The 27,700-nt window shown below is 37.7% G+C and overlaps 1 protein-coding gene across 1 annotated transcript in view; it reads left to right on the top strand.

Annotated features, from left to right (window-relative positions):
* The window catches only part of SBF2 (SET binding factor 2), a 505,755-nt gene that overhangs the window by 359,122 nt on the left and 118,933 nt on the right, over positions 1–27,700 (top strand). The window contains exon 17 of the mRNA XM_052653316.1: positions 16,096–16,164. Coding sequence (XP_052509276.1) covers positions 16,096–16,164 — 69 coding nt within the window. The remainder of the gene's footprint in view (positions 1–16,095; positions 16,165–27,700) is intronic.

The following is a 27,700-nucleotide window of genomic DNA, read 5'->3' on the forward strand; positions in this document are numbered from 1 at the left end:
AATAATTGCACAGTGTTGCCTAATGAATTATACATGGTTGTTATCTGTCCTAATACACTGGCCTACTTACTAAATTTTATTTCCTATTTCTTCAGTGACTAGATGACTGTGTAAGACAATAGTAAAAATTTTTTTTAATGAAGAAGAGGCTGTTTTGAATTCTCTTGCTGAAAAATCGCATAGCTAGGAAATGTAAAGGAAAATATATTAAAATATTCTAACAATGGTAGCATAAAGAAACTTCCAGAAATTATAAACTCTAGAATGACCTGCTTTGGGGCTCCTGGTCACTTACCTCCACACATTTACTTCCATTTCCCTTCTGAAACTCAACTAGAAGTGACAATATAGAAATTTTTTAAAGATAAACAGAAATCAACAAGCACAGAGAAAACAGGTAAAGAAATACTAGCACAAAAATTTTAAAAGATAGCAGGAGTTAAATGATTTAATGGACATGAGAAAGGTAAAATTAGGAAGACAGAAGAAAGCAGAGAAGCAGTCTGATTTATAGTACAGAACTCTCCAAAGGCTCAGAAGTTGGTTGGAGTAAAGAAATTATATCTGTGGTGAAAGCCCAAACAAGAATAGTAAATATGAAGAAGAGGAAACAAATGATAAAAATGTGATAAAGACAAAACTAACATTAATTGATTCAAGTTCAAGAGGACAATGGTTGTATAACTGTTTAATGCAGAGCCCCCGGCACAATGTACCTAGTTCAACTGAAGATATTTGTTGAATGGATAGATGGAAGCAGGATCACATTGGAAGCATCATCTTGATATCTGATTGATTGTGGGGTATGACGTTATACAAAGGTTCCTGGCTAGTTGACTGAATAGATACTTGTCCTTTTTACCAAGTTAATATGGAAGAGTATCAGGCTTGAAGATGGGTATGAGAGGTGGAGATAATTCAGTTTAAGATATATTAAATTTGAGGTCTTTACAACAGATTGAAAGAGCCCAGTCTGCTGGAGCTGAGGACAGTTGTCTGTGCTAGAAATAGAGTGGCACTGTATCTCACAGAAATGGTTGAGCCAGCCTAAGGAAAATTGGTAGTAAAAAAGATGAGATCTAAGGATGAAAAAATAAATAAATTAGAAATACTGACATTTAAAGAGTGGGCAGAATAATAAAAACTAAAACATTGAGATGAAATATCCACAAGAAAAGGCATAAGAGGAGAAAAATGGGGTCATGGAGGCCAAGGTAGGGAATTAAGAATGAAGTGACTAGAAAGAATGCAGCCCACAGTGGTAGAGTAGGGAGACTCTGAATTCACCTCTTCCCGTGGGCACACCACGATTACAGCTATTTACAGAGTAACTATTGATGAGAAAGATTGGAAGACTAACAGAAAAGATTTTGTATAACTGAAGTGTTAAAGACAGATCCACAGCAAATCAAGTAGTAGGGAGAGACTGAATACAGTCATGACCCATACCACCAGGTGGGCAGCCCACAAATGGGAGGATAATTACAATTACCAGGGTTCTGCCCAAGGAGTGAGTGGTCCAAGCTCCCCATCCCTGGACTCCTACGCTGGGAAGATGAGCCCCCAGAATGTTTGACTTTAATTAAGGCCAGCAGGGCTTACTTTCTGGAGAGCCAGAGGGCTGTGGGAAATAGAGACTCTTCAAGGGTGCACATGGAATCTCACATGCTCCAGTACCCAAGGCCGAAGCAGTAATTTGAAAGGAGCCTGGGTTGGACCCACCTGCTGATCTTGGAGCGCCTCCCAGCAAGGCAGGAAGCAAGTTGAGCTCGCCTTGAAGACAAAGACACTAGCAGCAACCATTTTGAGAGCTCGTTCTACCACATGGAGTCTAGTGCTGGTGAGTGCCATTTTGGAATCTTTTTCTCTGTAGCTTATTAGCACCAGGACCCAGCCCATAGCCACCCTGGAATGTGACCCTGTCTACCAGGGAGCCCCGGACCTGGCCCCACGTACCAGTTTGCCATCACTAGCCCTGGGATCCCCCAGGGCCCTGCAGTTACAGACCCTGGGACCCACCTCCACCTACCAGTCAGCAAGCACCAGCCCCTGGAGCCCCTGGGCCTTGGCCCTACCCATCAGCAGGCCAACACCAGCTCTTAGACACCTCGGATCACTCAGGCAGCTACCCCAGGATCCAGCCTCTGAGGCCAAAAAGAAATAGCATGATATAAAGTAATGAAAGGGGAAAATCTGCAACCAAGAATATTCTACCCAACAAGGCTTTCATTGAGGTTTGATGGAGAAATCAAAAGTTGTACAAACAAAAGCTCAAAAAGAGTTCAAAACCACCACTAACTTTACAAGAAATGTTAAAGGGACGACTTCTAAGCGAAAAAGAAAAGGTCACAACTACTAACATGAAAATTACGAAAAGAAAAATCTAATTGGTAAAGGCAAATATACAGTAAAAGTAGTAAAGCAAAGCCATATATAAAGATAGTAGTAAGTTTAAAAGCAAAAACAGTAAAATCATCTATCCATGATAAGTATTTAAGGGATACACAGAACAAAAAAATGTAAAACATGTAATCAAAAACAGTAAATGCAGGGGCAATGAAAGTTGCTCAACTGTCTGACTCTTTGCAACCCCATGGTCTGTCCATGGAATTCTCCCTGCAAGAATACTGGAGTGGGTTGCCTGCTATTCTCTTCTCCAGGGGATCTTCCTGAACCAGGGATCGAACCCGGATCTCCTGCAGTTCAGGCAGATTCTTTACCCTCTGAGCTACAAGAGATTCCCAAAGGTAGAGATTGGGCGGTGAGAAAAATGCAGGGTAGTTACAGTGTATTTATGGGGGAAGGGTACGGTCAGAAGTGAGCTTCCCTGGTGGCTCAGCAGTAAAGAATTTGCCTGTTATGCCAGAGATGTGGAAGGAGCTGCAGTTTTGATCCCAGGGTTGGAAAGATCCCGTGGAGAAGGAAATGGCAGCCCACTCCAGTATTCTTGCCTGGGAAATCCCATGGACAGAGGAGCCTGGCAGACTGCAAAAGAGTTCAACACAGGCAAATTATGACAGAAAAACACTTGCAAAGCACATTTTGTCTATTTCTGAAAATACAAACAACTGAGTTGGGGGGCAAAAGCCATACAAATAAAATCATCTTAGATGATCTTAAAAAAAAAAAAAAAAAGAGTTCAACACGACTTAGCAACTGAACGACAACAGGGTAAGAAACAGATGAGGGAGATTAAGAGGTACAAACTTCCAGGTACAAGAAAGTCACAGTATGAAATGTACAGTGTGGGAAATATAGTCAATAACTATGTAATAAAATCTTTGGTTTTATAGTGTAACTTATCCTGGTGTTCAGTTGGAAATGTATAGAAATATTAAATTGCTGTTATGTAACAGGAACTAACACTATTATAGGCCAGTTATACTTCAAGAACAAATGGATTTGTGTTTACCAGCGGTGGAAGGTCAGAGGAGGGGAAATTGAATGAAGACAGTCAAAAAATACAAAATCGCAGTTATAAGTACTAGGAATGTAATGTACAATATGATGAGTATAATTGACACAGCTGTTTGTTGTATTTGAAAGTTGTTAAGAGAGTAAATCCTGAATTCTTGTCACAAAAATATAACTTTGTTTCTTTAATTTGACATCTATATGAGATGACAGATGTTCACTAAATGATATTGTTTGAAATGACTATATAGAAGTAAAGTTAATTTATATCAATAAATATACAATTTGTGATTTGGAAAATATAGGCACCAAAATTTTACATTGGTTGTATAACAGTCATGGGATTTATCACAAGATATTTTGGGGGGTTTTTTCCCACTTAACCTGCATTTCCTACATCTTTTATAATGAAATGGAAATGTGTGGGGTTTTTTAAAGGAAAGTAGTGTTTTGAAAAAGATAAAATATGTGTTTAATCTTAACAAATGGTATAGAGGTTAAATTAAATGTCTAAACATAATCCATTTGGTTGGCAAGTAAGAGGTGGAAAGTGGTGACCTTTGCCAGTGAAAGTGGGGGTAGGAAGTTCAGAAGGTCAAAGCCAATCTAGAGAGGGTTGATTTTCTGTCCAGTGCCTAGTTTTTGTTGTCATTAAGAAATAAACTCAGAATTTGCAAACATTGTTTTCTTAGGATTCCCAGAAATGCTTTCATTTGCTACTATCCTGACCTTATGTAACACTTTACATTTCATTGAGTGTTTCCTTATCAGTGCCTCAGGAAAAATACATGTAACTATAGGACTGATAATTCCTTGCCTATTTATTTTTAAGGATGGTTAGATGTGGTTGAGTCTGACTTTTTACATATTTCATTCATTGTATGGAATCTGATTTTGACTTTGAAGATTTTCATAAATAATGCTGCTGCTGCTGCTGCTAAGTCGCTTCAGTCATGTCCGACTCTGTGTGACCCCATAGACGGCAGCCCACTAGGCTCCCCCGCCCCTGGGATTCTCCAGGCAAGAACACTGGAGTGGGTTGCCATTTCTTCCTCCAATGCATGAAAGTGAAAAGTCAAAGTGAAATCGCTCAGTCGTGTCTGACTGTAAGCGACCCCGTGGACTGTAGCCCACCAGGCTCCTCCATCCATGGGATTTGCCAGGCAAGAGTACTAGAGTGGGGTGCCATTGCCTTCTCCAAATAATGCTGCTTATGAGTCTTAAAAGTTTTTCCCAGTATCCATTTTTAACTCTTTACAAAGATATTCCAAAATATTCTTACTGAAACTAAGAGCTATTTAAGTTTTTTCTAATCATATGTTATCATTATTTTTATAATGTAAATCATGAGGAAAATTGTCTCCAATTATTACTATTTCCAGTAATTGGCTATATAAGTATTTGATTATTTTATCTTTTGCTAATGTTACAAAGGCAACATAATGATAACCTATGGGTTAAAATGCTAAAAACAGTGACTTCCATGGCGGTCCAGTGGTTAAGACTCCGTACTTTCAATGCAAGGTGTTTGATCCCTGGTCAGGCAGCTAAGATCCCACAAGCTGCACAGCACGGCCAAGAAAATAAAATGCTATAAAGAGCTGTTTGTTTTCCTTTATAACCTCACTTATATAATCAATACATGAAGGCTTTTCTAATGTAAAAGGCTTTTCTATAGGTTTTACTTATTTATTAGTTCTAAATCAGACAGATTTATAATTCATTTCCTTTTTTTGTCACAGGAATTTAAAGTATGGTCTTTGGAGGGGTGGGAGTATAGGAAAACAAACAAAAAATATGTTATAGTAGCTACCTTGAAACTGTAAACTATATAAATTATTAATGTTATCTCTTCATGGCTACATCCACTAGCTTTTCCTTGCTTTGAAGATAGAGGAAGCAGTTTATCAACTAGAATTTCTTTTTGAAGCACTCTCTTTCCTTAGCTCCATGAAGAAACATTTTCTACATATCCTTGTACCTTTCTGGCCATTCTTTCTCCATCTTTTAAAGCTCATCCTTCTCCACTTGGCCTTTAATTTTTAAAGCTTCATATTCTTTTTTTTTTTTTTTGTCTCATTCTATACTTACTTCAAGAATGATCTTTTTCACATGTACAACTTAATCTACTACCTATGTGTTGATGACTCTTAGAAGTTTATTTTCTACCCAGACCTTTGTTCTGAGCTCTACATCTTTATGTCCAGCTGAGTGCCTGATATCTCATTTTCATGTGTCAGAGATGGTCAGCTTTACAAACTAAGCTCATGATGATGAATTTCCTTTACCCCTCAACTCTCAAACTTGATTCCCTTTCACCATTCCCAGTCTTGGCAAATGGCACCACAACTGATCCAGCTATGCAAACTAAAACCTAAGAGTCTTCCTTGATGCCATCTTCTTCAACACCAAGTCATACTGATTTTCACCCCATAGGAACCTTTTGACACAATCCTCTTCCCTCTCCCTCCACCTATGATGCCCCTATCAAAGCTACCATCATCCCTCCTAGACTGCTGTAATATTCATCTAAACATTCTTCCCCCATCCATTTTTGTTCTGGCCTAAACGCATTCATCATCCTATAGCCAGTAGTGATCTTTTCAAACTACATATCTCTCTTAGCTGGTTGTTGTTCAGTCGCTCAGTCATGTCCAACTCTTTATGACACCATGGACTGCAACATGCCAGGCCTCCCTTTCCTTCACCATCTCCCAGAGCCTGCTCAAACTCTTGTCCTTTTAGTCAGTGATGCCATCCAACCATCTGGTCCTCTGTTGTCTCCTTCTCTTCCTGCCTTCAATCTTTCCCAGCATCAGGGTCTTTTCTAATGAGTCAGCTCTTCACATCAGGTGGCCAGAGTATTGGCACTTCAGCAGCATTATCCTATAGCCAGTAGATCTTTTCAAGCTACATATCTGTCTTAGCCTGGGTTCCCCAGAAAACAATGTGTGTACTTCTATTTTATTAGGAAATTGTTTCAGGTTGGAAACAGATTCTGAGGCAGAGTTTAGTTCAAAGCATGTTTGTTAGGGAGTGATCTTTGGATTAACAGCTGTAGGAGGGAAGGGAAGAAAATAGAAATGGGCAAAATGGGCAAAAGGAGAAGTCAGGCAACATTGTGGGCTCAAGGTTAGTCTCATTCTAACCCACACAGAGCTCTGGGGCTGGAGTTGTCCCACATTATGTGAGAATAGCTGGGTATGGACACAAACCTTGATCAGTCGTTGACTATTTACTGCTTCAGGAAGGGCTGTTGACAGCATTGCCAAGTCATGGCAGCAACAAGTCCTTCCTTGAAGGGGTATTTGGATAAGGCATTGTCATGTTCATTCCTTGTGCTGCTCACCTCCACTTCTGCAACAGTATTCAGAAGCAGTTCCTCCAGAATTCTAGTGTGCCTTTCTTGCTGGGGGAACCTGAGAAGAGGGTAAGTGGGGAAAACATTAGCCCCTGCAGATGTAGCTGATGGTAGGAATGCAAATGATACTAACCTCTCTTCTTATGACTCAAACCGTCATCCTGGAGGGGTCTTAGCCTCTGGTCACCCGTCTTTCTCAGCCCAGAGTTGTTGCATGGGTTCATTTTCCATCAGAATTTAGCAAGGAAGTACCAAGAGGTACCCAAGGACTTAACCTGGGTGCCAGACATTCCTCCTTGCTCCCACTGTATGACATTAACCCTATCTCCCTGGCATTCAGGTTCAGTTTTTTGGGGTTTTTCTTGCCAAGATGATGGCTCCTCTTGTCTGCCAGTTCCTTGGCAACAGCTGTAGTTTACAGATTAATAAGATTCTTGTTTTGTCCCCTAGTAAAATTTGTCCCTCCTTTGGGGAATAGAATCTGTAACCTTGTACAGCTCAAAGTTATGGCAATGGAAAGTGCAAATTCTCTAAGTGGGTCACTGATTGTGGTAGTAAGCAGGGCTTCTTAATTCTTGGATCTGCCACAGAGCCCTTTCTTGTTCTGGGTCCTGGTTCAGAGTTCTGTTCAGATCTGGCGGCTTTCTGTGTCACCTGGTGTGAGCCTATACAGGAGTCCTAGACGTGAAATATGCTTTCATCATAGCCATAAGAGGCCTACCAGAATTTGTGCTTCCTTCCTCATTTCCTTATGATGAGAGATACAAGATGCAACAAATTGTCCTTTTTCTTTGAATGAGATGTCCCAGCAGGCCAGAACCTTTATAATGTTTATCTCCCATCTTCTGCAGTGCTTGTCTCACCAAGATTTCCAGCGTGGTGGCCACTTCTAGCTCATCCAGGCTGATTAGCGTGGTGTCATCAGTGTGGTAGATCAGCATAATGTTCTAGGTGACATTTAATGTCCAAGTTTCTTCCAGCTAAATTTGGATGGGAGGGGAATTTAATTAATATATCCCTGAGGCAAAGTTGTAAATACTTAATTACCATGTAAATACAGGCTGTTTCAGACCCTCCTCTGTGATAGAGAGAGAATTTATTCACCAAATCATTGGCTACATGCAGCATTCCTGCCACCATAATCTGCAGCAGCAAAGACAACGTGTCTTTATTGTATAACTGCAATGGGAGCTTCCTCATGGTTGAATTTGTTGTAGTCTGCTTTTATACTCTTGTATCTGTGTGGTTTCTGCAGACAGAAGACTGGAGAATTAAATAGAGCTATGACAGAGACCATCACTCCTGTATCCATTAAATCATTAAGACTGGAACTAATTTTCACTGTTACCACCAGTAAATCCATTTAAAATAGGAACTAAATTTTCATACCAAATAGTGGGGGAAGTATTTGATATATTATATTTAAAAGAAGAAATGTAAAATTCTATTTTAACAAATATTTAGGTTATTTTTACCATGTGCTGATACTTTTAGAACCAAAGTATGAATCTCACTTTCCTTGGGGGAGGTAAAAGTATTTAAAATTATTTTCCAACAAAATTGCATCATGACTTACTTTATGTTTGGCTTTTACAGCACTGTCCCAAAGATGATCCTTTTTGAAAAAATATTTAAAGCCTTCACAATTGTTCTTAAGGGACTCTCTTAATCCTCTGACAGCAAATCTTATTCTTTTAAAACACTTAGCATAAAATCATCCTAACCAGTGATCTTTTTTTCACTTGATCTAATTTTGTTAGATTTTCCTTTGTCAGTATGATTTGATAGAAGCAATTCTTTGACATTGCTTTGGTAGACTTTATGAAATCCTATATTGTTTACATGTTTACATTGCTGTGTTTGATGGGGTGAATAGAGGTAGAGGCCAATGTTAATATGAAAGTGTATTTCAGAGAATGGACACAGGTATTTGAAAGGCTGAATCCCTTTGCTATTCACCTGAAATTAACACACCATTGTTTGTTAATTAGCTATTATTTTTCAATTGCTAAATTGTGCTTGGACTCTGCAACCCCCTGGACTCTAGCACCCCAGGCTTCCCTGTCCTTTGGTTATACTTCAATACAAAATAAAAAGTGAAAAAAAAAGAGTACAGCAGTGTTAAATTGGATGTGTGTTTCAGTAGTGACTAATTTGATGATGATGATGAAATGGTGGTGATTATTCCTTTTGCCTTGATTCTTTGGATCAAAATTTTGTCTGGGAGATTAATCCATGATGTTGGATATAACCATAATTTATTTTCACTTTTATGTAGTATTCTTTTGTATCAGTATACCACATTTTATTCATTCTACCAAATACTTTTTTTCATTTTTCCTGTTTGATGCTTCCTGAACTCTTAGCATGTGAAGGCTAAATTCTTTTTATTATTTCTTTTACTTCTTCCTGCTTTGTCCTCTACTTCCAGCACTCCTATTAGGCATATTTTAGAAGCTTTGGCTTGATTCTCTGTATTTCTTAATTTTAAAAGAAATTATCAAGACAAAGATGAAATAAATGGATACTATGGGGGGTAAAAATTAACTTCCAGCACTTCCTTTGCATTTTAATTTTAGCAATCACATTTTAAATTTTCAATTGGTTTGCACAGTTGTAATATAGTTTCAACCTCTTTTGAGGAGATTATAATTAGTGGAAATTTTCTTCTTTTGCCTGAATTATGTGTTTCACAGATGCCATTTTCATATTCAGTTCTATACTTTATTGCATTTGAGAGGCAACAGGACATAGAGCTTTAAAGCATAAACATTGGAGTGAGACTGCTGGGTTTGAATTCTTCCTCTGTTGTTTGTGCAATTATTTAACCTCTAGAAACTAGTTCCTTCCTAAACAAAATGGACCCAATTCTAGTGTCTACCTCCTAGAGATGTTGTAAAAATTAAATGAAATAATTTCTGTGTGTCCAAACTGAAAATGTTTGCTATTAATACTTAGTAAGCACTTAATAAATGTTAGCTATTATTACTATATGTCAGGTGCACTGTCCTAGTTTCCAGACATATAAAACTGCACCGTTCACTCAGAAACTTAAGACTTGATATTATTTGTCAAGTCTAGCATTCATCTTCTGTCTCAGTAGGACTGATGGTACATATTAAATAACCATAGTGTTCAAAATTGTGATACATTCTCAGTGGTTTTATTAGCTGATTGAGCATTAAAATATAAGCTGAGGCTGAAACAACACGAGTCTCACTGCTTATTTTGTACTTAGAGGGCTTCCTAGGTGGTGCTAGTAGTAAAGAACCTGCTTGCCAATGCAGGAGACGCAGGAGACCCAGGTTCAATTCCTAGGTTGGGAAGATCCCCTGGAGGAGGGCACGGCAACCCACTTCAGTATTCTTGCCTGGAGAGTCCCACAGACAGCCTGGTGGGCTACAGTCCATAGGGTCCAAAGAGTCAGACACAACTGAAGCAACTTAGCATGCAAGCACACCCTGTACCTGGAAAGGGTGGACAAACCTGAGGGCATTCATGTGGAGGTACCAACAAGGAGGAGTGTAAGTGATGAAGCAAAGCATGGGTGGTATTCTAGAGGCATTAGATGTGATATGAGTAGTTATAATGTGGAATTGTTTGTTGTTGTTCAGTCATTAAGACATGTCCAACTCTTTATGGCCCCGTGGACTCCTCTGCTCTCCACAATCTCCCAGAGTTTGCTCAAATTCATGTCTGTTGAGTTGGTGATGTGGAATAGAAGATGATAAAAAAAAAAAAGCAGACTGACTAGAGCCGTGGCTTATGACTGGAGGGCCATATGGTTGGTTAAGTGTGGAGATTGGTCCACACCACAGAGGTCTTACAAGGTTAGCAAAAGACTTTGCTCATTATCCTGTAATGGTCAGAACATAGCTGACATTTTTGAGCAGGAAAGTAATATGATATACAGAGGTATTTTTGGCTTTGGTAGTTTTAATTTTTGTCTGTGTGTAGAAGATACAAATGTTCTCAGTGTTTTGGACAACTCAAAAAAAATTTTTTTTCTGAGCTATGTCTAATCCAAACTCAAAAAAAATTTTGTAAGACATCATGCCTTTTGGCCTTATTTTTTTCTTTTAATGTTTACATATATCATTTTTGAGAGATTCCAAAGTTTTATGAAAACAGGAATGCTGGTTATAACAGTTCCAAAGGTATGCAAATCCAAATATGAAATAATTGAGGGTAATGAGAAATTAAGATTGCAAGGTTCACTCTTCAATTGTAGGAGGAAAATTAAAGGTAAACCACATAGCAAAGTTCAAAATAAAACATGTATAGGCATTCAAGTCCTTGCAAGCTTATAAATTGCCTGGTATGCCTATAACTACTTTGCTATTATGTGGCCAAAACACAGGGGACTTCAGGATGTGTATTTACGAACTGATTCCCCAACAGATAACTGCACTATGCCGAAATGCTATTGCTATGTCAATGATTGTACTTCTTGTTTCAAAATTTTTCCATTTTTCAATCTAATTAACTTAGAATGTCTCTAACGTGATTTACAAAGAATTTTATATTTATATTTTGCAATCAGCATTTGACTGGCGCTCAGGTTTGAGACATGCACTACAATGTGTAAACATTTTGTAAGATAATAAATAGCTTCTAAATGTTTTATGATTGCCTGTTCCCTGCTAATTGGTCATGGATTGAAATTCCTCATTGTTTAATTTTTTTTAATTTGTGGAAAATTTGTATAAATGACTGTGTGGGACTTCATATCACAGCTGTTGTCATTTAAAGTTTGGACAGCATCATTACAAATGAAGCCCTGCTGTGAAATCAAAGTCAAAAGGCATCTTGGCATCCCAATCATTTCCTTAGAAGAAGATTACAGCTCAAGTCTGTTGAACTTTATTGCCTTGGGCCTCATGACAGTCTTCAGAAACATGCAAGGCATTTCTGTTAAAGAAACTCAGATGTGCTAGGACACAGGGGATGACATTCTTGCACATAACAGTGTCCTAAGCAAGAGAATGAGGAATAAGTTAGGAAGAAAAAAAGATGATTCACACTTTTTGCTGTGTTCTGGGATTACAAAATCCATGGAGATGACAGAACAGGAAAAGGATGTGGTGTTTTCCTATATGGCCTCTGTATTTTTTCCAGTTTTACTGAAGTATAATCAGCAAATAAATTTGTAATGTATTTAGAGTGTACACCATGATGATGATTTAAAATACCATACATTGTAAAAGGACTCCCACAATCGAATTAATCAACACATCCATCACCTTGCAGATTTACCTTTCTGGGTAGGGTGAGAATACTTAAATTCTACTTTCTTAGCAAATTTTAATTATATAACAGTATTATCAACTATAGTCACTATGTTATACATTAGATTCTCAAACCTTATTCATCTTATATGTACTCTTTTACCAGCATCTTCCCATTTCTCCCATACCCCAGTCCCTGGCAACCACCATTATACTCTTTCTTAGTTCTACTTTTTTTTAAGACTACACCTTTAAGTGATACCATGCAGTATTTGTCTTTCTTTGCCTGGTTTATTTCACTTAACCATAATACCCTCTACGTTCATCCATGTTGTTCCAAGTGGCAGGATTTTTTTTCTTTATAAGGCTGAACAATATTGCATATATAAACTATATTTTTTTTACACATTCATTCTTTGATGGATACTTAGATTGCTTCCACACCTTGGGTGTTGTGAATAATTCTGCAATGAACATGGGAGTACAGAATTCTCTGTAAGATGATGGTTTTCTTTGCATTGTATATATACCCAGAAGTGGGATTCTTGGATCATATGATAGTTCTATTTTTAGTTACTTAAGGAACCTCCAGTTGTTTTCCATAGCGACTGTACTAGTTTACTTTCCTGCCAACAGTGTGCAAGGATTCCCTTTTCTCTACATCCTCCTCAGCAATCTTTTCTTGTCTTTTTGGTAATTCAGTTCAGTCGCTCAGTCGTGTCCGACTATTTGTGACCCCATGAACCATAGCACACCAGGCCTCCCTGTCCATCACCAAGTCCCAGAGTCCACCCAAACCCATGTCCATCGAGTCGGTGATGCCATCCAACCATCTCATCCTCTGTCGTCCACTTCTCCTGCCCTCAATGTTTCCCAGCATCAGGGTCTCTTCAAATTGAGTCAGTTTTTCGCAGCAGGTGGCCAAAATATTGGAGTTTCAGCTTCAAAATCAGTCCTACCAAAGAACACCTAGGACTGATCTCCTTTAGGATGGATGGTTGGATCTCCTTGCAGTCCAAGGCACTCTCAAGAGTCTTCTCCAGCACCACATTTCAAAAACATCATTTCTTTGGCACTCAGCTTTCTTTATAGTCCAACTGTCACATCCATACATGACCACTGGAAAAACCATAGCCTTGACTAGCAGACCTTTGTTAACAATGTCTCTGCTTTTTTAATATGCTGTCTAGGTTGGTCGTAACTTTCTTTCCAAGCAGTAAGCGTCTTTTAATTTCATGGCTGCAGTCACCATCTGCAATGATTTTAGAGCCCAGCAAAATAAAGTCAGCCACTGTCTCCATTGTTTCCCCATCTATTTGCCATGAAGTGATGGGACCAGATGCCATGATCTTCGTTTTCTGAATGTTAAGCTTTATGCCAACTTTTTCACTCTCCTCTTTCACTTTCATCAAGAGGCTCTTTAGTTCTTCTTCACTTTCTGCCATAAGGGTGGTGTTATCTGCATATCTGAGGTTATTGATATTTCTCCCGGCAATCTTGATTCCAGCTTGTTCTTCCTCCAGCCCAGTGTTTCTCATGATGTACTCTGCATAATAGCCATTCTAATAATGAAGTTACAGCTCACTGTGGTTTTCATTTGCATTTCTCTGATTATTAACAATATGGAGTACCTTTTCATGTACCTGTTGGCCATGTCTATGTCTTTGAAAAAAATGTTCAGTTACTTTGCCTGTTTTTTAATTGAGTTATTTGGTCTTTTTTGCTCTTGAGTTGTATGAGGTCCTTGAATATTTTGGCTAGGAACCCTTTATTGGATTTATGATTTGCAAATATTTTCCCCTGTTGCATAGGTTGCCTTTTCATTTTGTTGATGGTTTTCTCTGATGTGCAGAAACTTTTTAGTTTGATGTAGCCCCATTTGTTTATTTTATTTTATTTTTATTTATTTTACTTTACAATACTGTATTGGTTTTGCCATACATCAATATGACTCTGCCCCGGGTGTACACGTGTTCCCAATCATTTGTTTATATTTGCTTCTGTTGCCTTTGCTTTAAGTGTCACGTCTAAAACATGATTGCTAAGAATAATGTCCAGGAACTTACCACCTGTGTTTTCTCCTAGAAGTTTTATTGCTTCAGGTCTTGTATTCAAGTCTTTAATCCAGTTTGAGTTGATTTTTGTGTATGGTATAAGATAGAAGTCTAGTTTCATTTTTCATTTGGATATCCAGTTTTCCCAGCCTGCCTTTATTTTAAAATAAAAACATAAATGTGATTCCAAAGTAATGACTTCCTTCTTATTTGCAGGGCAGCAAAGGAGACAGACATAAAGAATAGACTTTCAGTCACTGTGGGTGAGGAAGATAGTGGGATGACCTGAGAGAGTAGTATTGAAACATATACATTACCATATGTAAAATAGAGAGCCAGTGGGAATTTGCTGTATGATGCAGGAAACCCAAAGCTGTGACAACCTAGAGGGGTGGGATAAGGAGGGAGCTGGGAAGGAGGTTTAAGAGGAAGGGAACGTGTGCTTGCCTATGGCTCATGTTGATGCATGGCAGAAACCATCACCATATTGTAAAGTAATTATCCTCCAGTTTAAAAAAAAAAACTACTAGTGTTTGCACAACAGTAAGGACACTGCCCACTGCCCTCATAGAAACTTCTTAGATAAACCTGAGTCTTCCTTGTAAAACCAAGCTGCTCTCTCCTAATATGTTATCTTTGCTGGTGTATTCATGGATCCTGATGGTTAATATAAATTCTGTTTGTTTGCTTTTTATGGAAATGAGATGTTTCCCCCTTAGAAATGGGAGCCACATTTATTAGTAGCCATATCTCAGAGACCTTGTTCTACCAGTGACCTTTGTTTTTCAACTCTCTCTCCCTTGGATTTTCCTCCTTGGTGTGCATGGGTCCCTTCTAATTCTTACAGAATCAAAGGGTTACATAAAATGTAAGTATTCATCTGGCTCAGTACTACCAAGATTCATTCAGCCACCCATTTGGATGTCATAACTCTTCCTCAGCTTCCTCCCCTTTACAGCTATGAGCATTTACACTGGGGGCCTTTGTTTTACTCTACTCACTTAGACCCTCATCATGTCACCAGTAACCTCTTTGATTCACAAGTTTCTTGGCTTTTCCTCAATCTTCATTTTACTGAATTTCATGAAGCCTTCAACACCATTGGTCATTTCTTCTCCTGACATCTATAGTATTGTGCTCAGTCGCGTCTGACCCTTTGTGGCCCCATCACTCTAGCCCGCCTGACTCCTTTGCCCATGGAATTTTCCAGGCAAGAATACTGGAGTGGGGTGCCATTTCCTACTCCAGGGGATCTTCCTGACCCAAGGATCGAACCTGTCTCTTGTGTCTCCTGCATTGGCAGGTAGATTCTTTACCACTAGTACCACCTGGGAAGCCTGACATCTATAGTATTGCTTTCTTCTAATTTTCCCATCTTGATTTTCCTTTATTCCTGCTATATAGGCATATATCTTCCCCAGGTTTCTGTCTTTAGCTGCTTCTCCTCATTCCTCTCTCTCCATTTTCCTAGCAGCTGAACCATTTTACATTCCCGCTGAGATTCCCTGACTTTCCCATTCCCCAACATTTCACCCAAAGGGTTTTGGCATCATTGATATTTCTTGCCTGATCCATAACAAAATTTTACATGCAAACTCTTCATAGGTAACACTAAGAAAAAATACACTATTTCAATTATAACATACATCCCAGTCTTAGAGAAGTTAAAATGTGGAGGGAAAAGGTATATCTTTGGTTCAGTGAAATGCAATAACTGAATATATTTAAACCCCCTCCAAAATTTTTTGGACAAATTGCACAGCTGTGAACATAAACGGGAAAGTAAAAGTAGCTACTCACCAATAGTGTATGAAAATATCTTTCTCAAATGTATTTTTACATCAAAAGAATGTGCTTTAGGACAGTATTTTTTTCCAGCTCTTTTTTCACAATTATCTAGGTAAGTCTTAATGACAATTTAGAATAAAATAAAGACCCCTTAGTACAGTAAATAATGTATCATAGATTTTTGTTTCCGTATATTTGTGATTTCTGATAAATGCCCTAATAATGCTCATTTCTCTTTGTTTTCTTTAAGGATTGTTCCAGTTTAGAAGAATATAACATTGCTGCAGCATTACTCCCTCTGACTAGTGCTTTCTATAGGGTACGTTTTAATGGTCTATATATAAGTTATTTTGATTTATATAAATGTATTCAGCTTGATTTATCATGGAACTACATCAGTCCCATCTCATGACTATATCTAAGACACATCCGTGGTTATATTTATTATAACATTTGTTGCATACTATGTGTAAAAAATGAAATACATGTTAAATTATCTCCTAAGATATAACCCCACCACTCTATCCCTACTTCATTGTTCTTTAGAGCAACTTAATAATCTGAAATTATGTATTGTTTAGTTTATATTTGACTGCTCTCTGCCACCAAATAAAACAAATTTGGTGGGATATTATTATATATATTATATATTATCTGTCTTATTCATTGCTATATCCCAATGTTAATCAATAAGTTTCTGCTGAATGAGTGAATGAACGAATGAACATGCTAGATAAATAAATGTAAGGCAGAAATTAGAGATAAACTCCACTGGCAACTTCTATGAACCTTCTTAAAATTTTCTGGAGTGTTCAGTGCTTTTCTTAAAGCTATCGCATATTGTGGTTCTCCTGTCCATGCCTTTCAAAGAGATTGATTCTTATGGCAAGCAATGCAGCAAACTCTTATTCTCTCTTTTCCTGTGAAGACTTGTAAGGAGTTACGTAGCCACACTCTGAAGAGCACATTGATTACGTCCATTGAAATATACAGTAGGAAACAAGAAACCTGTGGCAGCCAGCTATGTGCAGTTAGCCTCAGGAAGCCCAGGACTTCAGACAGGTGTTGTGGAAGGAATTCTAGCTTAAGCTACTCCCTGTTTCATGAACTCTGAGTCAAGGGAGATTATCAGATACTCCCGGATCTGTTTTAGTGGAGAGCTAACTAGGCGTCAGATAAAGTGCTTTAGCTGATTCATAAAAATGATCCATGCCCTTAGATGCTGGCAGATTCTCTTGCTCTTTTTGTTTTGCCTTTTTGTTTCATCCACCATTTCTGACCGATGAGGTCTAGTCCTCTTCCTGCACTTAGTATGTGCTCAATAAATATTTCTCTTTTTTTTTAATATGTCTTGATAAGACCAATTTTTAAAAAACTTTACTTCAAATGGTTTGTCCACAGTCTCTGAGTTAAAAGTCTTAACCCAAACATTCTCCATAATCAAGAGCCCTTTCTCTGCTGTTAAGTCACTGCATATTCCTTTTTCTTCCTCCTTAACCTTCCCATCCTCTTCAAAAACAGAAAATGAAATTTATGAGACTCACACTTCTGAGATCTGGCAGGTCATACTGAGCATCCTCAGGAAACAGGGACAAATCTCAAAAATTTTAATCAAAAGAATTTGGCTTTAGAAACTAATGACAACTAGCTGGAGCTTGGGCATTATCTTTTGGTTTTCCCTTAACTGGTCTCCAGGCCCACTCTAGTTTTTCTTAACTGCATACATACCATTCTTCTCTGAACTCTGCTTAGTGGTTCTTCATCTTATTCCTCTCCTAACATGAAGAACAATGTTACAAAAATAGGTCAGGCTCTCCTGTGTCTTAAACCACCAAGGAAATTTGTCTCCATATCCCAGAGTAACCAGAAAACTTTCTTCTAACTAGCCTTCATATGGGCCCTCACATGGGCATTTGTTAAAGAAAACAGCATTTTAAAATTTTCCCACTTTAACATCTCAGATATTTATTTCTATATAATATCTACATTTAAAAAGTAAGAAGAATTGTAGGGAAAATAAGAACCGACAGTAGAAACTCAATTGCTTAAGAAATCCAAACTACTGAAGACTTTTTTTAAGCTGGATTATTAACCTTAAGCTGGATTATTATTATTACAGTGTGTGTTAGCGAGGGTTTGGTCATCAAGCAAAAACACCATGAGTGATAGGAAGTAAGGAATCTATTGTAGGGACCAGCTTTTATATTGTTATAGAAGGTGGAAAAGAAGTTTATGGAAAGCTTCAAATTAGGGTCTACCTGTTGGCCTGATGTCACTGTAGGTCATCAGGGCAGCAGTCAGGAAGAAATGCTAGGCATGACAGAGGGAAGAACAAGGGCAAAGTAAAATCTGTGTATGTCTCTCATGTCCTTTAACCTCAGGGAAGGAGGTGACCTGAAAAAGAAGCCACGTTGTTGGCCATCGGGCTACATCAGGAGTAGCTAATGGAAGAGATCCAATAGGAACTGGAAGAAATGTGAGCCTGGTTCTTCCCACACATTAAGATGATCCAGCAGATTAGTTATAAAAGTGTATGAGATACAGCACTGACCTTCAGAGTGTAGTGGCCACTGCTTCATTTTTGCCTTCCAAATCTTAGACACATTTCTCTGTCGTTAACCCTAACCTGGACTCGTGGGGCAAAGAGGGTTCTGGGAAATATAGTTCTAGCTTAGCTTAGTTTACACAGTGCAAAAGCATTACACTGTGTTTTTTGTTTGTTTGTTTCATGCATGTGTTTAATGCAGTTAGTTAACAAGCAGGGATGCGTGCCATGCTTTTCTCTGTGTTATCAAACTTAATAATACAGACTTACATTTTATGATGAGTTTATAGATTTAATTCTTTATTGTTGGCTTGGCTTGATTTTACTTGGTTTGTTTTGGTTTAATTTGGGCATGAATTACTCAACGTCCAGTCAGGAGCCAGAAACCATAACAGTAATATGAGCAGGAAAATTTTAATGTAAGGAGTTGTTAAGTAGTAATAGGGGATTAACTACTAAAAAGTACAGAGGATTTTAAAGAATACGGAAACAGCAGATAAAGGGAGCAGCTTGTCTAAGGTTCAGGCAGAATACCCACAAAAGGAGCAAATTTGGAGAGGGCCACTCTCCAACAAGACTGGGATTCAGACCTTGTTGGAGAGGCATTGCTGTGACTGCTGGATGACACTGAAGTGAAGTTCACTGAGGGGGCGCAGGCTTGGACTGGCAAACAGGATACTGCCTACTGGAGTCCTCACAAGGCTTGCTAGGAAGCCGCCGCCTCTGGGGCACCGCTGAAACTTGCAAAGTGACGAGCGCGTCTGGGTGTCCCACACACAACTAGCAGGAACAAGAAGGAAAGAGCACACCAGAACCAGGAAAAGACCAATTCATACTGTAGTGTCCCAACTGACAAAGCTTACTATATTGTGCCAGCTGGCAAAGAAAAAAAACTTCGACAGGTCCAGCTGCATTATCATGAAGCAAGGCAAAGGCAAGTAGATCTGGAGGAGAGAGGCTCTGCATTGATACCAGCAGACAGGGTTAAGGAGTAGATCATATTGATTCTTAGATACTTTCTGAGCTTCTGTCTTATGGGAAATTATTGCTGATTTGTTAATTCAGGAAAATTCTGTAGATGTAAATTACATTATCCTGGCCTCTGATTGCACATGCACATGAGCCATCCTCATACTCTTTAAAGGGTGTAAATTCCTGAGTCTTGCTCAGCATTGCTTCAGAAAATGGACTCAGCTACTTGTCTTGCTTAAACTTGCTTTGAAAATATTTTTTAATAACATTTATTAGTCTTTTTTTTTTTTCAATGCACCAGGAGTTTATTGAGCATCTCAACAAAAAAGGTTACTATACCAGACAACATCTTGGGCAACAAGATGAACAAAACATTGATGGGGCCACTAGGAACTTATATTAGTCTTTATAATGTAATAAATAATAAACAAGCAGGTCCACAGTTTCATCAGTCAGGTAGACATTTTCTTAAAGTAGTATATATGCATGGTTAGAAAATTCATCCCTGATAGCTCAGCTGGTAAAGAATCCGCCTGCAATGCGGGAGACCTGGGTTCGATCCCTGGGTTGGGAAGATCCCCTGGAGAAGGGAAAGGCTACCCACTCCAGTATTCTGGCCTGGAGAATTCCATGGACTGTATAGTCTACAGGGTTGCAGAGAGTCGGACACGACTGAGCGACTTTCACTCACGTACAGAGAGATAGAAAATGCAAAAGAAACACTGACTTTCCCACCTCTACTCCATTTCTTCTGACAATTGGTTTCTTCCTAGGGGAAAAAAAAGTTGTGTATTTTTGCTAGGATATACAGATAAAATTATTTTTTAACTAAAGTGATCACACTATGTTCTCACCTTGCTTTTTTCACTTAGTAGTATATTTTGGAGATCCTTCTATATACCTGATTAATATATAGCATATGTACCTAATTATTTTTAGTGACTGCATATATGTATCCATATATATGTCTTTTTAATAGTGGAACTCAAAGCCTGCTCTGAGTAAGGTGGTGGGAGAAATGATGGATCAGGTGCCTATGTTGTTGTTGTTGTGTTTTTTTAATATATCAGCTATTTTTTAAAAATTGAAGTATAGTTGATTCACAATATTAGTGAATTAGTGTTAGTTTCAGATGTACAGCAGAGTGATTTTTCTTTTCAGGTTGTACCCATTGAGTTATTGTTGTTTTTGTTTAGTCACGAAGTTGTATCCAACTCTTTTGCAGCCCCAGGGACTGTAGCCCGCCAAGCTCCCCTGTCCATGGGATTACAAGATATTTGATATAATCCCCTGTGCTATACTGTAAATGCTGTTGTTCATCTACGTTATATATAGTAATTTGTGTCCTTCCTTCCTCCCCTGTGGTAACCATAAGTTTGTTTTCTATATCTGTGTTTCTGTTTCTGTTTTATATATAGATTCATTTGTATTATTATTAGATTCCACATATATGTGATACCATATAGTATTTGTCTTTCTCCATCTGACTTATTTCATGAAGTATAATATTCACTACATCCATCTGTTTTACTACAAATGGTAGTATTTCTTTCTTTTATGGCTGCATACTATTCCACTGTGTGTATATATACACACCGTTTCTTCTTAAGCCAATTGTCTGTTGATGGGCATATGAGTTGTTTCCATGTCTTGGCTTTTGTAAATAGTACTGCTGTGAACATCAGGGTGCATGCATCTTTTTGAATTATAGTTTTCATTTTTTTCAGGTATATACCCAGGAGTGGGATTATAGGATCATACGGTAGCTCTAATTTTAGTTTTTTAAGAAACTTCCTTACTGTCTTCCATAGTGGCTGCACAAATTTACATTCCCACCAATAGAGTACAAGGATTTCTTCCCTTTTCTCCACATCCTCTCCAGCATTTATTATTCATAAACTTCGATGGTAGTTATTCTACCCAATGTGAGATGATACTTCACTGTGGCTTTTATATCCATGGGGCTTCCCTGGTGGCTCAGAGGTTAAAGCGTCTGCCTGCAGTGTGGGAGACCTGGGTTCGATCCCTGGGTCGGGAAGATCCCCTGGAGAAGGAAATGGCAACCCACTCCAGTATTCTTGCCTGGAGAATCCCATAGACAGAGGACCCTGGTGGGCTACAGTCCATGGGGTTGCAAAGAGTTGGATACGACTGCTTTCGCTTTCGCTATCCGTTTCTCTAGTAATTATCAGTGTCAAACATCTTTTCAAGTGTCTCTTCGCCATCGTATGTCTTCTTTGGGAAAATTTCTATGTAGGGCTTCTGCCCATTTTTTTGATCGAATTGTTTGTTTTTTCAATAATGAGTAATATAAGCTGTTTATATATTTTGGATATTAATCCCTTGTCAGTCACATCATTTGCGAATATTTTCTCCCATTTCATAGGCTGTCTTTTCATTTTGTTGATGGTTTCCTTTGCTGTGCAAAAGCTTTCAAGTTTGATTAGGTTCCATTTGTTTGGTTTTGCTTTTATTTCTTTTGCATTGTGAGACTGACATAAGAAAATATTGCTACAATTTATGTCAGATAATATTTTGCCTATATTCTCTTCTAGGAATTTTAGGGTGTCATGGCTTATATTTAGGTCTTTAACCCATTCTGAGTTTATTCATTTTCCTATATGATGTAAGGGAGTGTTCTAATTTCATTGATTTACACATAGCTGTTCCAGATTTCCCAACACGATTTATTGAAGAGATTGTCTTTTATCCATTGTATATTCTTGCCTCTTTTATCATAGATTAATTGACTGCAGATGTTCAGGCTTATTTCTGGGCTCTCTGTTCTGTTGCATTGATTTATATGTCTGTTTTTGTGCCAGTACCACACTGTTTCGATTATTATAGCTTTGTAGTATGGTCTGAAGTGTGGATGGGTTATTCCTCCAGCTCTGTCGTTCTTCCTCAGGATTGCTTGGTAATTCTGGGCTTTTTATGATTCCATATAAATTTTAGAAATCTTTGTTCTAGTTCTGTGAAAAATGTCATAGGTATTTTGATAGAGGTTCATTAAATCTGTGGATTGCTTTAGGTATTATGGCCATTTTAACAATATTAATTCTTTCGATCTAAGAGTATGGATTATCTTCCCATTTCTTTGAATCATTTTCAGTTTCCTTTATCAGTGGTTTCTAGTTTTCAGGATGTATAGTTTCTTTTTAATTTAAAAAATAATTATGCATATACTTACCCTTCTCATAAAAGTAGAGTGTTTTATTGGCCCAGATTAAACACGTCTCTCTTTTAGAGCTTTGCTTAGACTAAAAGATGTACCACTTTTGACATTATCTATATGAGATCTTTGGGAATTTGTTACACCACGGCCACTATAAATTTAGAGGGTTTTTTTTTTTCCTCTACAGTTCTTTCACACCTTTTTCTACTTTAAGAAACTTGTATTTAATGTGTCTTTAACTTATGAAGCCTTTCTTGAAGGTAGTACCTTAATAACTAGGTTTAAATTATTAAGGTTACTTTTATGGTGAAAAATAGTAATTTTTACATTTTATTACATTTATTGTTTATATGGTGCTTTCATTCTCAGTTTAGAAGACATTTTTTAGGTATGCCAAACACTGTGCTTATGTTTGTTGCTGAGTTACAGGTGAATAACATGGTCCTTATCCTCAAGAAACATACTGTCTAATGTTATATCTTTTAATTAACTACTGACAGAGGAACTCTTTCACAGTTATTGAATAACATTGGGCTACTCTTTGTTTACTTAGATCCTTTTTATTCAAAGATCATGTTAAATGAAGAACCATGTAACATGGTAGCAACAATAATGGCTATGAACCACCATTTAATACCTTCTCCTCAGTGACCTATGTACCTTAGACTTAAAAGTGAAAGTGTTAGTCACTCTCTTTGAGACCCCCCTGGACTGTAGCCTGCTGGGCTTCTCTGTCCAAGAAATTCTCTAGGCAGAAATACTGGAGTGGATTGCCATTCCCTTCTCCAGAGGCTCTTCCCGACCCAGGGATGGAACCTGGATCTCCTGTATTGCAGGTGGATTCTTTACCGTCTGAGTGACCAGGGAAGCCCCACCTTAGAGTTATGCTGTTGCAATTCTTAATAACCCACGTAATCTGGAGAGAGCCCTATCAAAGTATGACAAATGCCTCTCATTACTTCTGTGAGGCACATCTTTTCATTACTGATACTCAAAATGACTCACAGGAGAGATGACCCTTTCTCCTTTGGCACCAGTTGTGGTTATGTTTACCCGAGGAGAAAAAGCAGCACCCTATTTACATTAAATTCAAGCACCATAAAGTGTTGCCTTACCAAATTCCAAAGATTTCCCACTGTGGATGGCACTTTGAGAATGTTTTATTGATTGAGCTAGGTCTCATTCAGCATAAAAGCATTGCTCAGGCTCTCATTCTCAGTAGAAGTAGATTTCTTCTTCAAAATTCTAGTTTCATTTAGTACATAAAAATGTGTTTTCTAAAATCTAGTCACATGGAAGATTTATTTTTATTACTAGGTTTATTGAGGTATAATTTAAATACCATGAATATCCACTCCTTTTAAGTTTCATTTCAGTGACTTTTAGTATACTTTCAGCATTGTGTAAGTATCACCACCATATTATTTTAGAACATTTCCATCACCCCCAAAAGAAATCTCATGCCCATTTAGGCACTCTCCATTCTCTGGCAACCACTAATATACTTTTTGTCTATAAATTTGCCTTTTCTGCATATTTTATATAAATGGAATCATATATATATTCTTTTATGTCTGACTTCTTTCACTAAACATAATGTTTTTAATATAAATTTATTTATTTTAATTGGAGGCTAATTACTTTACAATATTGTATTGATTTTGCCATATATCAACATGAATCTGCCATGGGTATACACGTGTTCCCCATCCTGAAGCCCCCTCCCACCTCCCTTCCTGTACCATTCCTCTGGTGTATTTGAAGTTCACCTATGGTTTTTTGAAGATTTCTTTAGGGCTATTAATTATTAATGAAAAAATTTTCACAGCCTGAGTGCTTATGTCACCTTCTGTAATTTTCACCCTATTTCAAATTATACCTGAATAATAATTCAAATTATTGAATTATAATTCAAATATAATATATAATTATCTTTCAGTAAGTACATTAGGAAAACATACAATTTCTCAATTTGAAGAAATATATTTAACATTTCTGTCTACATTTTATGGGTTTTTTTATATTTCCATTGCTAAATTTTAACTTTTTCTGATACATTCTAAATGAACATCTACTAGCTTATCTCACTAAATAAAATTTGAGACCTAGATATCATTTCTATTTCAAAATATAAAAGCCCAAACCAGGTATATTCAGCATGATGTGATAGGAAAATCTGAAAAATGTAATTTGTATAAACCTAGGTTACCTCATCAGTCAGAGAAGCAGAAAGTTAACATTAAAGCATGAAAAATCTCAGAATTTTCTGTTTCATCTCCTGAACAATGATCTTCCTGCCCCCAGACTCTAGCAGTAATTCTGCCCCTCAACACTTGCCCCCCAAAATAAGTGAACTAAAATCTATAATCAGTATGTTTCATATCAAAGCTTGATATCTCTTATGTAAGCCTGTGCACCTAACCGAGAATAGTAAAGAACAGAAGTCCAAAGGAATGTGATAGGAATAATAACATTTATTGAATTTTTGCTATGTACAAGATGCTACATTTGGTTTACTATACCTAATTCAAGTCAGTGAGTATTATTATTTCCATTTTAAGACAAAAGAAGCTATGTCTTAGAGGGAATCTGTACCACTGAGCCAGTATGTGGCAGAGCTGGAATTCAAATGCAGTTCTACTTGACTCCAAAGCCTCATACTCTTTAACTGTGATAGGATTCCCCACGTGAATCCCAGTTATGTAGTATACTCTTGGAGCTTTTTTGTCTTTTTGCTTAGAGGTGTTGAACTGGCATCACTCCTAACTCCTCATTCCTTCAGCCGTTTTCATCCATATATCCAGCAAGGATATTTCATTAAGCTTTGGCTTGGGGGATGCAAATTTAGGAAATACTGATTGTTTGTTTGTTATGGTTAATTTAAGAAATAACTGTCCCACAACATTATTTATAAATCTCTAACTTCCACACATTTCTAATATAAAGCATACTAGTATACAGGATCACACCAGATGCACTTTTGTATTTCTTTTACTTTAGAATTTACTTGAATAACTAACTGACTTTGCCTCTTAGTAATTAATATGGACTCTACTTTTCCCATAATAGATATAGCAGCTTCTAACGGATGGAAGATTGCTGCTGGAAAAAAAATCTTTTTGTCATAAAAAATAGATATTTCATCAGTCTTCATTTTTCTGCCTTTGGTACATGACAAGAGAGTTTCTTAAAAATCTACAAAATACGAAAAGAATTTTGTTTTCTTAGACTTCATGATCTGGATACATTGCATTTCCTATAACAGATCTCAAAGGATTACATTTTTGGCCCAAAAAAAGGAGAGAGTTGATAAAGGGTCTTTTTTCACCTTTTTTTCTGCTGTAAAATCACATACTAATCTTAAAAATAAGTCAGCAGAAAAACAATTCAGAGTGAAGACAGGCAGCAACACTGGGCTGAATCCAAATTTGGCCTGGAAAAGATATGAATATGTTTATTATAGCGGATGCTTCCAGTACAGCAGAATTTTAGAATGGCCAGAAAAGTAGTATCTTGCTTTTACTTCCTCTGCCTTCTTTTCTTTAGGACATTCTAGCATTCCTTCCTCCTCCTGCCTCTCAACACAATCTCTTCCTGCTTCTCTTACTCTTTCTTTCCAGTTTTACACAGCTGCTCCTTTCTCCTGGTGCTCCTGAAAAGCCTCTATAATTATATAACCAGTTTGGAATTACTATTTTTTGTTATTGTTTAGTCACTTAAGTCGTGTCCAACTCTTTTTCGACCCCGTGGACTGTAGTCTGCCAAGCTCCTCTGTCCGTGGGATTTTCCAGGCAAGAATACTATTGTGGGTTGCCATTCCTTCTCCAGAGGATCTTCCTGACCCAAGGATGAAACCTTGGTCTCCTGCATCGGCAGGCAGATTTTTTATCACTGAGCCACCAGGGAAGCCTCGTTTTTTATTAATACTAGTTTAATATTCACAGTTTAATGATGCAAGGCAATTATAGAATAATTACTCAAAAGCTTGAGAGTGGATATTAATTATTATTGTGTTTTCTAGTGAAGAATTAATAAATACTTATGGAGCATTTTTCTTGACTGTTCAACCTTATCATATTATGTTCAGAGGTTGGCAGCCCTTTTGTTCATTCTTCAGGAAATAAGACAGCCTGCTAATACAATTGAGTTTAACAGACATTGAATACTCACTACCGTGTCCCAAATGTTAATAATACATGGTGAACAGTCATGGTTTCTACCCTTTAAGAGCACACACTTATAAAAAAGACAGATTAGTAAAATAAATTACAGTGTAACTATTCTAAAACAGGTATAAGTACAATACATTAACTCCTGGTGCAGCAAGGAACACTACAAATGAATTATTGACATTTGTGCCTTGAAAGACAAATAGGCATTTGTCTCACAGGTGGTGAAGACGTGAGAAGTGGGTGGGCTGAGAAGACATAAATATTACAGGCAGAGAAGATACCATGAATCGTTTATTGGGAATTATGGCTATAGAGGTGGAGGCACAAAAGCAAGGTAGTTGGTGGCTGTTCTGTGAAGGGCTTTGTGTGCCATGTTAAGTAATTTGAATAATGTTGTATAAATAACAGATTTTTTTACTTCTATGCTCATAATTTTTTTAAAGGTTTAAACAAACTAATAGCAAAAACAAGATTTGAAGGAACATAGTTACTTGTAAATATAAAGTTACTTTAACCACTTTGGTAGAAAATTTTATTTCAACAAAATCTCTGAGTGTCTGTTTGTGTAAAACTCTGTCCTACAAATTGTGTGAGTTGCAAAAACGCAAAAGACTTGCTTTCTGCTATCCATTGATCATCTAGTAGGATAGATAGGCATGAAAATGACTAGCACAAAGTAGACTGCTAAGTCACTTCAGTCGTGTCCAACTCTGTGCGACCCCGTAGACGGCAGCCCACTGGGCTCCCCCGTCCCTGGGATTCTCCAGGCAAGAACACTGGGGTGGGTTGCCATTTCCTTCTCCACTGCATGAAAGTGAAAAGTGAAAGTGAAGTCGCTCAGTCATGCCCGACTCTATGGACTGCAGCCTACCAGGCTCCTCTGTCCATAGATTTTTCAGGCAAGAGTACTGGAGTGGGGTGCCATTGCCTTCTCCCACAAAATAGACTAGAAAGAAACAAAGTGAACTGTTAGACTGAGTAGGAGTGTGTC

Source organism: Budorcas taxicolor, chromosome 15 (genome assembly GCF_023091745.1).
Source record: "Budorcas taxicolor isolate Tak-1 chromosome 15, Takin1.1, whole genome shotgun sequence".
In the NCBI taxonomy this organism is placed as follows: Eukaryota; Metazoa; Chordata; class Mammalia; order Artiodactyla; family Bovidae; genus Budorcas; species Budorcas taxicolor.